The 14,832-nt window shown below is 34.8% G+C and overlaps 1 protein-coding gene, 1 long non-coding RNA gene and 1 pseudogene across 2 annotated transcripts; all 3 read left to right on the forward strand.

Annotated features, from left to right (window-relative positions):
- The first annotated feature begins 1,486 nt into the window (after nt 1-1,486).
- Nucleotides 1,487-3,298, forward strand: LOC134747382 (uncharacterized; annotated as a pseudogene).
- A 5,088-nt stretch (nt 3,299-8,386) lies between these two features.
- On the forward strand, nt 8,387-10,313 carry LOC134747485 (uncharacterized). Its single transcript, XR_010128330.1, has 3 exons — nt 8,387-8,494; nt 9,575-9,601; nt 10,280-10,313. It is a non-coding gene; the product is annotated as an uncharacterized LOC134747485 (long non-coding RNA).
- Nucleotides 10,314-11,639: 1,326 nt separating this feature from the next.
- On the forward strand, nt 11,640-14,381 carry LOC134747081 (uncharacterized). Its single transcript, XM_063681646.1, has one exon. It carries the CDS (start codon nt 12,188-12,190, stop codon nt 14,261-14,263), a length of 2,076 nt encoding a protein of 691 aa, XP_063537716.1. The 5' UTR covers nt 11,640-12,187; the 3' UTR covers nt 14,264-14,381.
- The last annotated feature ends 451 nt before the right edge of the window (nt 14,382-14,832 follow it).

Consider the following 14,832-nt stretch of genomic DNA (forward strand, 5'->3'; position numbering starts at 1 on the left):
CCTGGAATAAGAAAGTAGACACTTGTTTAGTTGAAAATGGTTATGCAAAATCCAAAATAGAGCCTTGTCTGTATACAAAGCTTGATGGTGACCGCAAAACCATTGTCACAGTGTATGTAGATGACTTCTTTATTTTTTCAAATGATGATAAGGAGTGTAAACAAGTCAAAGACATGTTGTCAAGTCACTTTCAAATTAAAGACTTAGGACAGGTAAAGCAATGTCTAGGAATGAATGTTACATTTAATAAATTGGAGGGTTCTGTCACATTGAGTCAGGAAAGATATATTGACAGTTTGTTGAACAAATTTCAAATGACAGATTGTAAAACTTTTGATACTCCAATGGAGAATAAGTTGCATGTGGATGTAGGTCAAAATGTAAACAACCAAATACCATATCAACAGCTCATAGGTAGCTTAATGTACTTATCTGTTTTGACCAGACCTGATATAACTTATTCTGTAAGTTATTTAAGTCAATTTAACAATTGTCACACTGACGAGCATTGGACTTATGCGAAACGGATCTTAAAATACTTAAAGAAAACTAAGAATCTTGGTATTAAGTATTCTAAGAATGGTAATTCTGAGATAAAAGGTTTTGTTGATGCCGATTGGGCTAGCGACACTCGGGATAGGAGGTCATATACTGGGTTTTGTTTTTTAATGTCAAATGGTGTCATTTCATGGGAGTGTAAAAAGCAAAAAACAGTAGCTTTATCAACATGTCAGGCAGAGTATATGAGTATTTCAGAAGCTTGTAAAGAAGCAGTGTATTTAAGGAACCTGCAATTTGAAATTACTAATAAGATGTATACTTTGAACCTGTACAATGACAATCAGAGTGCACTTAAGCTGTCGTCAAATCCTGTGTTCCATAGAAGGTCGAAACACATTGATGTGAGATATCACTTCACTAGAGAGTGTGTTTCTGACAAAATAGTTAAGTTGCATTATTTGCCTACAGCTGACATGCCCGCTGATTTGCTCACTAAGAGTTTATGTGCAAAGAAGCATTATACTTTTATAAATGCTTTAGGCATGGTTAAAATTTAATTTGTTTTGCTATTATTAGTTATAGTAGGGGTATTATGTTTTGATATCCTAATAATAGATAGCAGCGCCACCTATAGATAGCAGCGCCTAGATATAGAAACTCTTTGGTTCTGGGTTCTATTAGAACTATGTGACTGTTGTCTAATTTGAATATGGAATATTTAAATATATTGCTTTTGCTATTCTGCACACGATAATGGTGGTTTCATTATATATTTTTTGCTCGCAATATTCATATTCATATAATGTATAATGGTAATCAATGTAATCATTATCTCGATCTTATGTTTGTTTAGCAAACCTCTTTAAATTGAACAGGCGATTGAAAGTTCTATATCATAGAGAAATAATACTTCACAATGAGTAGGTAAGACTTAGACATTGTCTTTGCATGTTTCGCATAGAGCGGTTACTATAATATTTTTTGGTTAAAGTTTTCATTTCTTGGAAAGTAGTCACGGAGGCCAACTTTTAATTAAGGCTGGCCATAGGCATTACTTACACCGTAAAAACAAAGACGGGACGTCAGTATGGATTTGCTCCAATAAATATTGCACTGGATCAGTGAAAATGAATGTGAATTACACATCTATACTCAATGAAAAGAAACACGTCTGTATACCGGACTTTGAAACTATTGATGTAGAGCAGAGTATAATTAACATGAAAAAAAAAGTGCAAGTTGATTACAGACCGGTACCTGCCATTTATAAAGATGAAATGGCCAAGTACAAGACTAATGAGTTGGCACAAGTTTATGCCGACAAAATCCCTTCATTTTTAAAAATAAGCGATTCATTGTATAGGTATCGCAAGCAAGCTATGGGATCAAGCATCATTGAGAGTTGCCAGGACATACAAGTGCCGGAAGACTTGTCCGAGGGCTTTTTGTGTTGCCATACCAAAGGAATTCTCATATTTATAAGTCCACAATGCAAAGATTATCTTTTTTTTTTTTTTTTTTTTTTATTGAAAATTTAACAAAAATTATAACATTATAAGTACCTTAATCTAATGTTCGCCAAACTGTGAAACAGTTTGTTGGCGGTGCGCTCTAAAATAATCTTAAACTAAATAGGTACACTAAAATTAAGTAAGCAGTTAAGTAGTTAGGTATAGCATTAGGAACATACTTATACGTAGGTATCTTAAATCTATCATGCGAGACGGTATCAACTGTCCATGCGTAGATCCTATCTCGTTGAGATAAGGTCCACGTTTAGTAACTATTATATAAAACTTTATTTACTTATTTAGCAACCGAAAATAGGCAAGAAAGTAAGTAACTAGGTTATGTTTTCATATTTGTGTAGTAAAATCTGTTTAAATTCTGAAAAATGTCCATACTTTTTTTGGCGACGGAACTTTTAAAATTGTTCCCTAACCTTACGCTCAACTCTATACCATTCATGGGGATATCGGAAGTGATGAAGACTACACAAAAGAAGTGCCATTCATATATGCTTTATTGGAAAACAAAACTCAAAGTAAGTACGAATTATTGTTTAATTCAATAAAAATTAATATACCAGAATTTCAGCCACAACATATGAAAATGGACTTTGAAATCGGTGCGATTAATGCTTGCAGAGCAATATTTGAATCGACTATAGTAAGTGGCTGTTACTTCCATTTTTTGAAAGCTCTATGGAGCAAAGCCGATGAATTAGAGATTTCCAACACGCGTGAAGGTGCTGCATTTGTGGCTAAGTGTGTTGCAATTGCTCACTTACCGAATACAAACATTCTGGAAGGTTGGTACTGTGTGTCAGCAAACCCACCAACATTGAAGAATATGGATGATTTCATCGACGAATATTTAAGCAAATATTGGTTTATCATAAAAAATCTCGATCTGCGTTCCTGTTACGGCCAAAGACACAGGACGAATAATGTGGTCGAAGGTTGGCACAGCCACATTAACAAGGAGGTCAGCAAAAATCAAAGTGTGTACTATTTGATTTCTGTTTTAAAAGAAGAAGCAATGAATGCTAACTTTAAAATATTGCAGTCGGAAATAAATATGAAAATTTACCGCAAACGAGCCAAAAAGTTTACAGAAATGGATCAAAAAATCCAAAATATTGTCAATGCTTATTTGCAATCTAAACTTACAATCGCTCAATTTATTCAAAAATTATCTTGCTAAAAATATTAAATAACTAAATGTGACTACTGCACATGAACCAGTAATCGGCACGGACAATGCCACACCGCGGGATTCCGAGTAAACTTATTTAATGTTTTTTTTAAATCTTAGGTTCAGTGTAGTAATTACAAAACATCATACCTATATGGAAAAGTGCATTTTTATGTTTAAGTTTTAATATTAAAGAAAATAAGCTAATAAGTTGTGTTATTATATTCTGTATGGTTCCGTAGTGGTAGACCGATTCCTCACTTGTCGGTGCCGATACTGTGCGGTATCAGAACGACATACAGGTCATACTAAACTATTTTTGACGGTTCTGTAGCCAAAATGACAAAAATCGAACCATATTAATTTTGTTATGTCTGTGTACGGTCAGCTGCAAATGTTATATCGATACAAAACATCGACGTGCCAAAAATATCGTTCTTGTCCGCAACATCATAAGGTGCACTAGGGTGATTCCGAATGATTTTTGCATAATAAGCTGCAGAGGAGAAATAACTGCAGGTTAAAATTCAGACGAAAAAATATCAGAAACAGAAGCAAAGCGACTGTAAAAATAAGCTGCAGAGAAAAAAAGTGACCAGGATAATCGCTTTCGGGAAAAAATGCGAAAAGAAAATTAGCTGCAAGGAATAACTGCGTTTGGGAAACTCATCTAACAAATCATTTGTGATTACATAATTTATAAACCAATAGATATATTTTTATATTTTCGATATTAACTTTTCGCCAACCCGTTTAAATAAGCTTAAATTTATTTAGAGATAATCTTCGGGCCCGGCCCGGTATCCGAAAGTATGCTTGACTCATAAAATTCTGCTGGATTAAGATGATATATCAGCTGAGCCCCTTTTCAGATTTGAGAATTTTAGGTAAATATCACCGTCGCGCTGACGGGGACGGCTCCTAATATTAGTGCGATAAGGACAACTCTAAAATTATACGAAAAATCCTGAGTAAAAATCTCCGAGGTTTCGTTCTCGACATTTTCCTCCTCCAAAACTTGCCCAATGCCCAATCGTAACGAAATTAAGGGAACGGAATGAGAAAGAAATTATCTGTGTCTGAAAGTTTGGATTTTTGCGTTTATTGTTGCCGATTGTATGCTAGGCGTTTGTTTACGGAGCATTTACTTGGCCATCTTAAGCGCTATTTGAAGTACAGATACTGGTAATATTGAACTCATGTAAAAAAATTACTCATCTAGGGCAGAAAGGAAAATGTCAAGAACGTTTGTAAGGAAAAATTATCACTAATGTATCCTCTTAAGGCCCATGTTTGCCTAGATGGAAATGTGAGGGCAGATCTCGCGGCCAAGCATTTTTTTTTATACCACGTCGGTGGCAAACAAGCATACGGCCCGTAGCCTATGGACGCGGCAACATTACGAAAATCACCGGACTACGACTATTTCCCTCTATCTTACCATTTAAAACAAATTAGAAGCAACTCATACACTACACACAACACAGCATACACAGACAGCACCATGGCGAAAAACAATGGTTTCCCACTTTGGACACAAACTTTGTAAACATATAAACATAACTTTCCAGCTTACACAAATACTAACAAAGAACCTATTTAAAACGTTTCCACATAATTAATGACGATACTTGTCTTGTCCATGTGACAATAGTAGATTGTTAACCAAGGGATGAATGGCACTCATTTCTGGTGAGGTATTTTGGCGCTCGAACGCAGTGAGAGCGCCAATAGTCCGAGGCTGAAATGATGCCTTTCACCCGAGTTAAACACTCTACTTTTCATTTCGAATACGAGGAAAGTAAAATGCATGTGTTTTCTTTAAAACATGACTAAGTATAAATTTTTATAGTATTTCTTAAGGGTACTTTCAGTTAACCATTTATTCAAAAGTATCGTTATTTATGGAATGGACAGTCAAATATCAGAATGGAAATTGTATAACAAATCCATTTAAACTCAAATTTCAATTGCTTATCCAAAAAAAATTAAAAAAATCGTACTTCGAACGTAAAATGCTCTAGTACAGACAGGTATCATTTTCTGCACACCTTTTAGAACAACAATGACCCTCTTTCAGAGCATGAGAGATGAAAAGACACAAAACCAACAATCGAACACCTAATTAAACACTGTCCAAGATACGCTTATGCGTGGTGTGTCCACGAGACTATGTGTGGGAAATATCTGATATCGAAAGAAGAAACACTGGACTTATTTATAATATACACAAAATACATAATAGATTAATAGAACTCAAGAATTTCAACAATAGTTATTTGTTTTACAAGGGGGCAAAGTTGTTATTTAACCGCTCGTGCTAGCCGAGTCGTGATACCCGAGCAAGCGAAAGATTCCAAAATTTATGGTGTGGTTCGAAGTGGAATCTTGACCGTTGCGAGGGTTTCAAGGCACGAGGGTTAAACAAACTTTGCCTCCGAGTGAAACAAGCATTGTTCGAATAAGGCCGCCCATCCCTCGAAAACCCCAGCACAGTGTACCTACTTTGTTTCCGGGTGTGACGAGTGATCCGGGATAATGTGTTTGGGTTGTGCGAAGGCCTAAGTAATTGCGGTTTATTATTAAATCAAATATAAACATCTGAACATGTCGTACAACGCGGCAACGCTATTTTTGGCAATTTGGGACCGGGTGACAGCCGGAATTGGGCATACGTGCATTGTTATACGTTGGGCATAAGGGGTTTATTTTGTAGCTTTTCATTTGTTGTAAATTATGTGTTTTATGTTAACAGTAAATAAATAAATTTAAGTAATTGAAACATATACAAAACATATGGAAAAAATAATCGACTAACATCGATTTGCCAGTTCGATCGATTTACCAATTTAGCTATAATTTAGCCATCAGCCAAATAACCACGTTGATGAAATTCTCACTATGTAATATAAGTGTTATATGTTTTTTTGTATACAGTCGACGTCAAAATTATATATACATTTTTCGCCTTATTACAAAGGAGTAAGATGCAAATTGTGATTCATGTACCAGCGTTAATATGATCAAAATATGCTTTGTATTGGTTAAATTTAGACAACGCCCCGCAACGCAAGTTCCTAACTAATAACAGGTTTATTAAGAACAGCCTATGGATGTAGTTTCAATCGAAAAAGTTTTATATAAATCAAGAAAATTTGTTGAGCAAAATTTGTGAAAGTTCGTTGCGTGGGATGCATTGAATAGACAGAACCGATTAATCATAATATTTATGATTATCTTTCAGTTTAAATTTAAGTTCCCAAAAGTTCTATGAGAAAACAGTTGAGGGCTCAGGGAAATCAGAAAGTATTTTTCACCTCAGCAGCTCGAACAAGCCTACTTTCGTCACTACCTGGAGTGAGGAAAGTGCGACTTTCCTCACTCCAGGGAGTAAAGAAAGTTCAACTTTCCTCACTCCAGGGAGTGAAACAAAGTAGCTTTTTAATTTAGTGAAGGCCATGAACTGCCACTTCATACTTTTTTTTTTCTCTGTATTATTCTGTGTAATTCGAAATACATTTTAACCTTTAATATGTTCTCACTACTGAGGTGAATAATTATGTGTGCGATACGAGAGCAAAGTTATTTTATATCTCGTGTTTATGAGTCCCTCGCTACGCTCAAGATTCTAACTTAGAATCCTTCGCTTTCTCGGGACTCAAAATAAACACTCGCAAGAAAAACCAACTTTCCTCTCTTGTTGCACAAATAACTATATTTGCATTGATACAGTATAGTAGGGATGTTACAATACATTGTGTCAGTTCATGTATCTATAGGTAGCTTGCATGCAAGCGTGCAAATTAAATATCAATAAAATTACACACAATAAATTTAAATCTATATAAAATGTCAAATAGAAATAGAAATTGAACAAGCTAATATAATAGGCATATCACAATAAAATAAAAAAAACTAAGTGCCACGTGTTTTAAAGTACGAGTGACGTGATGTGATGTGATGTAGCAGTGAACACCCAATCAGCCTATGGAACTCTCCGCGCAAGCTCTGATTTATACCTACGACTCGCTTCCCGCCGGCGGGACTAAAGCTAGCCAGTTGGTTGCCACACGCGCTCACGCACGCACGTCACCGCGCTTTATTCCAAAGTAATGTCTTCGTAACGAACAAATAACACAGCTTGTAGTGGATACAGAAACAACAAAACAAATAAAAAATATCATTTTTTCCTCTTTCGACAGATGGGAAAAAGTAAGTAGACATTCTCGATATAGGTACTTACAAGTACAGTTATTATTTTTACGATAGTAACAAGCTACGTAGGTACTATTAAGTTGTTTTAAAGATGTAGGTAATGTTTTTTACTACACAACCTAAGACCACAGATTATATAATAGTTCCCGGAACTCCGTTTGTATAGGAAGTTGAAATTCGGTCAAGCTTGCCGAGGACTCTTAAGTAGAAACGTAAGTTCTTATTGAGACCTGAGTCTTTTGTAAAGACTTGAGTCTTTTAAAGAGAATTCTCAAATATGTAACAATTTTTTCCTTAAACGCTTTGTCTCCATGCGAAATTCATAGGTTAGGTACACATCATTCAATAACGCCTATTTTTCTAAGTGTTCATTAAGATAAAACCTACAAACAAATTTATGATGTCTTTATCACAAGGCTCGAGTCCTTTTAAGAGTCCCCGGCAAGCTCGGCCGAATTGCACCTTCCCATACAAACGGACTTTCGTTCTCATTTTAAAACTACGTGTTGGATTGTAATGAAACTTTGCACATACAATGACATGATGTATATATAGGTCTGTAATTAGTTTATATACAGCTCTAGTTTATAAAACAAACGAAATAGAGCAAAAACAAGTTTTGTATGAAAAACTTAAATTCGCTGTATTTTTTAACTATGGTATCTGACGCTACATAAACTACTTAATTATAGATATAGATACCTTATCCAATTGTAAGTACAAAATTTCAGAGCAAACTAGCTAACTATTACGTTTGTATGGAGAACCGAGCTTGCCGGGGACCCTCTTAAAAGACTCAATAAAAGACTCCATCTCGGGACTTAAGAGTTGGATGTTTTTAAGTCGCGTGAAAAAGACTCAAGTCCTTCAAATTGAGACTCAAAAGACGAGTTCCTAACCAACACTACGTTACGTAATGCGTGACAAGATTCAATGGAAACTCGCGATGATTCGCGTCGGTATCATTCAATCAATTAACTGCCGCTTTCCGCATCGAATTGCATGAGAATCAAAGCGCTCAGTCGCAAACATGGAGGCGAGATTCGCTATGTTTGTGGTATTTGCTGTTGCACTTCTAAAGGTAATAGAATAATGGTAAAAGGGGAAAAAATGGGGGCGCAATTCAAACTTTTAATATCAGTTCTGTTTGATATTTATTTAACTTAAGTGCACTTAAACACAACATTTGTTATTTTATATTTTTTACTGAAAGCTGTTTGAAAATATTATACACAGGTCTAATACTAACACCTATTTAACGAGACTTATGGAACGTTTTCAAATTGCTTTTTTGGGGTTATATATGAAAATATTACGTATCATTTGTGGTATTTTGTTTGTACAAAAAAATCAGTTAGGTATATCGTATCTAAAGGAGCCCAAACTTGATATTATTAGGATAAACACTAAATAAACACTCGCTATTTTATTAATAACAAATTTTGCTCAAAGGATAAGCATTGCCATTCAACGTGGAAATGCGGCCAGTATTCTGGGCACACTGCCCATTGGCAGTGACTTGGGGGACGTTTTTTATTTATAAAGCGTTACTTTAAGTTTATTTGTAGTTTATAATATTATTATTTTTAAGTTTATTTATAGTTTACTGTTAATGTTGTTATGTGTAATTTCGTTAAATAAATTTACTAATATATGCACCATCTTAATAAGTTAAAAAGAAATCTATAATATAAAAAAATATCCAATTTTGTAATATGAATACCTAATTGATAACAAAATGTACCTGTAACTTAATAATATAAGACTGTATTGTACCTCTTAATAATTTAACTAGTTTGTAGTTTGTTACAAATTTGGCGTAAAATGTATCAATAAAACATTGAATTGAGCTGAAATAGGAACTGCGGGTCAAAAACTTTGTTTTTTACTTCTAGTATGCGTACCTACACTATAAAAACAATATAATGTTAGCAACATTAAAAATAAACTTATGTTCTTTATTTAAAATATGTGACAACAGTGATTTTCGTTACTATAGCGACCGCTTCAATTCTAGCCTTCAAGATGTAACGTGCTCCATCATTTTTATCATTTAAATACATACAGTCCACTCCTACTCTCCACCTGACCCAGGCCAAGGCCGCTCCAATAATAAATGCGTCTTATTCAAAATATTGCTTAATTTTTTATTTTATTTCAGGACACATTAAGTATCTGTGACAGTAGGGTAAGTATTTTATTGCTGAAAGAGTGAAATAAAAAAATACAACATTTTTAACAAATGTTAGGTAACAGAGACACGTGTTCCAAAATGTTGCAAGTTCGTCTTTTTTAGGGTTCCGTACCCAAAGGGTAAAAACGGGACCCTATTATTAAGACTCCGCTGTCCGTCTGTCCGTCTGTTCGTCTGTCTGTCTGTCACCAGGCTGTATCTCATGAACCGTGATAGCTAGACAGTTGAAATTTTCACTGATGATGTATTTCTGTTGCCGCTATAACAACAAATACTAAAAACAGAATAATATAAATATTTAAATGGGGCTCCCATACAACAAACGTGATTTTTTTGCTGTTTTTTCCCGTAATGGTACGGAACCCTTCGTGCGCGAGTCCGACTCGCACTTGGCCGGTTTTTTTAATTAATAATAACGATACAGCCATCATAACAGCTATCCAATGCGATAGTGTAGCAAAAAGTAATCTTGTCCGAAACGATGAATATTTCTCTTTTTCCTTTAATTAAAAAAAAATGAAACTTAACCTAATATATGAATTATTTTTGAATTATATACCCACGAGCAGTGTAGGTGCTAAAGTTATATTTTTTTAACGTCATCTTCCTAATATTTATTTATTCACCGAATTGCTCAATGGGTGCCATGTATACAAAACTCTTTCTGTGCAGTGCAAGGGCCAAGGCTGCAAAGCGGGGGTATGATTATTGCATTATTTCCTTAAAAACACAAACTCAGGTTTCTTTTTTTAAGGCATGGATTAAGAAAAGAAGCATGGGATACTTGGTAAGTTATTTTCTCAGAGCCTGGTGAAACAGCATATGTATGTGGGTGAATCAACTTTTAATGTTCAACATCAAACGTACAGAGTCCCTGATCGATATTACAAATTTATAATAAAGGTAATGAGCTTTATTTGCATTCCATTCTGTTCCCAGTAATATTACGTAACATTTCATCACGAAACATTGAATTGTTTTTTACAATTTATCCGGTTTTTAATGGTTGTCCGAAAGACCAAAAGATGGTTTTCATAGTACGTCAAATTGTCCCTTTGCGACGGTGCACCATACAAATTTGAATCATGAAAAAAAATACTATTGTGGGATTGATATACATATACACATAATCATTTTTATGGATAAGTATCATCAATAAAACACCGATTTCTTATATTTGTACTAAACCGTTTATAAATTTCTTGCGTTTTAATTTTGTCCCTTGAAATTATCCGCGTCATGCAGGTCCATCGGACAACCATAAATTAGTTACGGAATCTAAATGTAGATGGCGCAGTAAGGCACTTGACAACAAGTTTAATTTCCTGGTAATCTGATAGGTCTAGCCGCCATTTTGAATAAACGACACTCGCGGCGTCAGTCGGTCGGGTACTGTTGGTGAGTGCGGGGTGGTTTTATTGTCTGTCCATCGGACCACCGGCACAAATTCGTAAGTACTTAATATATTTGAATAAATTATGTCGTACTAGATTCTGTTATATGTATATGTTACGGTAAGGGTGAAATAAAACACAACAAATCATTAATTTTTATTGTACGGTTCAAAGTTTTAGAAAAGTCCCTCGGACAACTAGTCACTCGGACAACTGATTTGGTTGTCCTTGGGACATTTTGGTTGTCCGTTAGACAAAAATGATGTGATAAGATTTTTAATAGGGTAAATACATGTGATAAGATGTTAAATAGGGTAAATACCCAGTCTTTGACCTTTCGCTTTGACATAAGGTTAATTTTAAGATATCAACAATTACATTTTTTTTTCAATCACGGGGATCTTTACCGTAATTATAACTTGCTTACACGTATTTCATGTAAATAAAACTGTCTGTATGAAACTGTTTTTTTTTAATTTATGGATTGAAATTGTAAAAAAAAATACCGTTGGTACGGAACCCTCGGCGCACGAGTCTGACTCGCACTTGACCGGTTTTTATTTACATGAGTCGATATCGCGGAAACCGAAGACAATATTAAATACGTATTTCATTTAAGGCAATGGGGTTGACGGAGAAGGAAAAATCTAGGCGCTATAGAGAGAGACTTAAAGCAGACCCAGAAAAATTGGCTGAAAGGAAGCGAAAAAAAAAGAGAAAGTTATCATAAAAACAAAATATCGATATCAGGTATGCAGCCTGAGGACAAAAAAAACTGCAGAACCATATGGAAATTGCGTAAACAAGAACAAAGAAAGAGATCAAAAGCACTTCGAAACATACTGCAAGAAACACCACCAAGTTCTCCGTCTACTTTGCAGGAAATCAATATACCACAAGATCAATATGTACCCACTCCGCCGGCTTCTCCCTTTGCACCTCTGGAATCTGAACAGAACAAAAAAAGGGGAAGGAAAATAATCCGTAGAGATAGATCTAAGATGTACAAAGAAAATTTAAAATTACGAAGCCAAGCCAATATGTGGAAAAAAAAATTGAAAAATTTAAGAAGAGGGCTCATCGTAAAGCAAACGAATTAAATAAAATTAAAGAAAAAAGAACCGTGGCAGAAAATGAATTATACGAAAAATACAAAACTTTAACTCGTGCTATAAAGAAAAACTACATGACAACAAAGGCACGAGAAGGGAAAAGGATGTTGAGAAAGATATTTGAAAACGTAGATGAATCACGCAAGAAACAAATCATACAGGACAGTTTAGGTGTAAAAGGAAGCGCTAAAGCAAAGACAACATGTAAGGGTGAAACGGAACTAATAAAGAAAGTAAAATGTTTTTTCCAAAGAGATGATGTGTCAAGAAACACCGCCGGCAAGAAAGAAACCGTCACTAAAGGAAAAGAAAAAGTTCAAAAACGGTTCCTTTTAGAGTCAATGAAAAATTTATTCAAAGCGTTTAAGTTGGAGAATCCAGGGACAAAATGTTCCTATTTCTATTTTACGAAACATCGACCCTTCTACGTACTCAGACCAACAGTAGATGGCAGGGATATGTGCCTTTGTAAAACACATGCAAATGCAGCAGCTAAAATAAAGGCTCTAAAGCAGAAAAGAGTTATTAATGCGGTGGATACAAGTACACTGATTCTAGAAACAGTGTGTGACAGTAATAAAATGGATTGTATGTTTGGTACTTGTGTACAATGTCAAGATAGAGAAATAAAAATAAACGAAGATAATGTTAAGGGTAAAATGCAATGGTTTGAATGGGTGAGAGAAGAGGAAATTTATGTAAAAGGAGGCAAAAGGATGAAATCTATTAAGAATGTTAAAAGATTGAATGAAGATTTGGTACAAAACATGATAGATAAATTTAAAGAGGATCTGAAAATATTAAAAAAACATATTTTCAATATGAAAACCCAGTACAGGAATTTCCGGCAAAGTGTTGATAACATTAAACCAAACGAAGCCGTAATTTTAGTTGATTTCAGCGAAAATTATAGTGCAAAATGCCATGAAGAAATTCAAGCACACCATTTTGGTGGATCCCGCAACCAAATAACACTCCACACTGTTGTCGTATACCTGCACGACAAAGACAAAAATTACAAGGTATCTTCTTTTTGCTCTGTATCGCCATGCAATATCCATCAACCTGCTGCAATATGGGCGCACTTACATCCGATTCTAACAAGCATTATTGAAGATTACCCTGAAATTGACACTATCCATTACTTTTCTGATGGACCTTTCTCTCAGTATCGCCAGAAAGGTAACTTCTTCTTGGCTTGTACAAAAACATTTGACTACGGGTTTCAAGCATTTAGCTGGTCATTCTTCGAAGCAGGTCATGGCAAGGGAGCGGCTGATGGAATTGGGGGATTCCTTAAAAGAGAGGCGGATAACAAGGTAGCAACTGGAAAAGACATAACCGATGCATTTGGATTTTACCAAGCCCTCAAGGAATCTAGCAAAATCAAATTGTTTTATATAATCAAAGAAAAAATTGACGATGTTCAAAATTGTATTCCAAAGGATCTTGTCCCTCTGCCTGGAACCAAAGATGTGCACCAAATCTTTTCAAGGATTCGTGGCCAACTAAAGTATAGAAATTTGAGTTGTTTTTGCTCAAGAGGATTGTGCGACTGTTTGCATCCAAAGTTTTACTCACCTACCCCAACTTTAAGAATAATTCCATCCCCTGTGGACATGTGTGAGGACAACATACTTGATGATGTAGACAACATACGTGATGATATTATATCCAGTGATGATACTGATGATGATTTGCCTTTGAGTGCCCTGGTTTCTTTAAAACAGGATGACATCTTATTTACTGATCTACATAAGGCTCCAAACAAAAGTATTTACAACTGTGTGTATGGTTCTTCTGATGAGTCTAATGATGAAAAAAATACTACACAGCCATCAGTATCAGGGCAAAACCAGTTATTACCTGGAATGGGTGATTATCTACTCGTCAAAGTTTATGGCACCAAAGGCAAATCATACCATATTTACGCATGCATTGCTCAAAGCAATATCGACGACGATGGAGAAATTAAAGTCACATTTATGAAATGTGTTAAAGGTGGGAAACTATTTGTCCTCAATGAAAAAGATGTCTCCTATGTTGCTTATGAAGACATCGTTCAAAAACTTCCTAATCCGGAAATTCAATTGAAAAGAGGTGTCAATTATTTTAAGTTTCCAATAGACACCAATGTTTTTGAAAAGTAATTTATTGTAGGGAACTGTTGATCTCCATTAGGTTAAGAAAAACTAATTTTTCGATAGATACGTTAATTAGAAAAGAGGCGTCAATATTATTTTAAGTTTTTCATTGGATACCAATGTTTTTCAGAAGATTTTTATTTTAGGGGTATAACAACAACTGTTGGTCTCCAATTAGTCTAAGATTTTTTAAAGATTATTCTCTGAATATGACTCGTATTGTGATCTTTTATTATAAGAAAGAGACTGTCAAAGACTGCACTAAGTATAAAAAATGTTAACTAGTTGATTTAAAGTTGTTGATTATTAAGAATTGTATTATCACAATTCTTAATGTTGTTAGGTGTGCTGAAATATTAAAACTGCTTCCTAATACTTCAATAAATTTGTTTTATTTAGTACCTTCCTGAAGATTGTAGGCTCTAAAATGTCCTTTGGACAACCAGATATGTCCTTGGGACAACTACGTTGTCCCTGAATTGAAAATCACTTATTGTTATTTTTTTCGTTTTAACATCCAGAATTATTCATATTGGTTTAAAAATACAATAGCACAATACAAAACCAAGTAGCAG

Source organism: Cydia strobilella, chromosome 14 (assembly GCF_947568885.1).
Source record: "Cydia strobilella chromosome 14, ilCydStro3.1, whole genome shotgun sequence".
Classification (NCBI taxonomy): Eukaryota; Metazoa; Arthropoda; class Insecta; order Lepidoptera; family Tortricidae; genus Cydia; species Cydia strobilella.

Bases quoted from the DNA above. Each gene is read 5' to 3' on its own strand.
- LOC134747081 (XM_063681646.1), top strand. From the start codon at position 12,188: ATGACAACAAAGGCACGAGAAGGGAAAAGGATGTTGAGAAAGATATTT.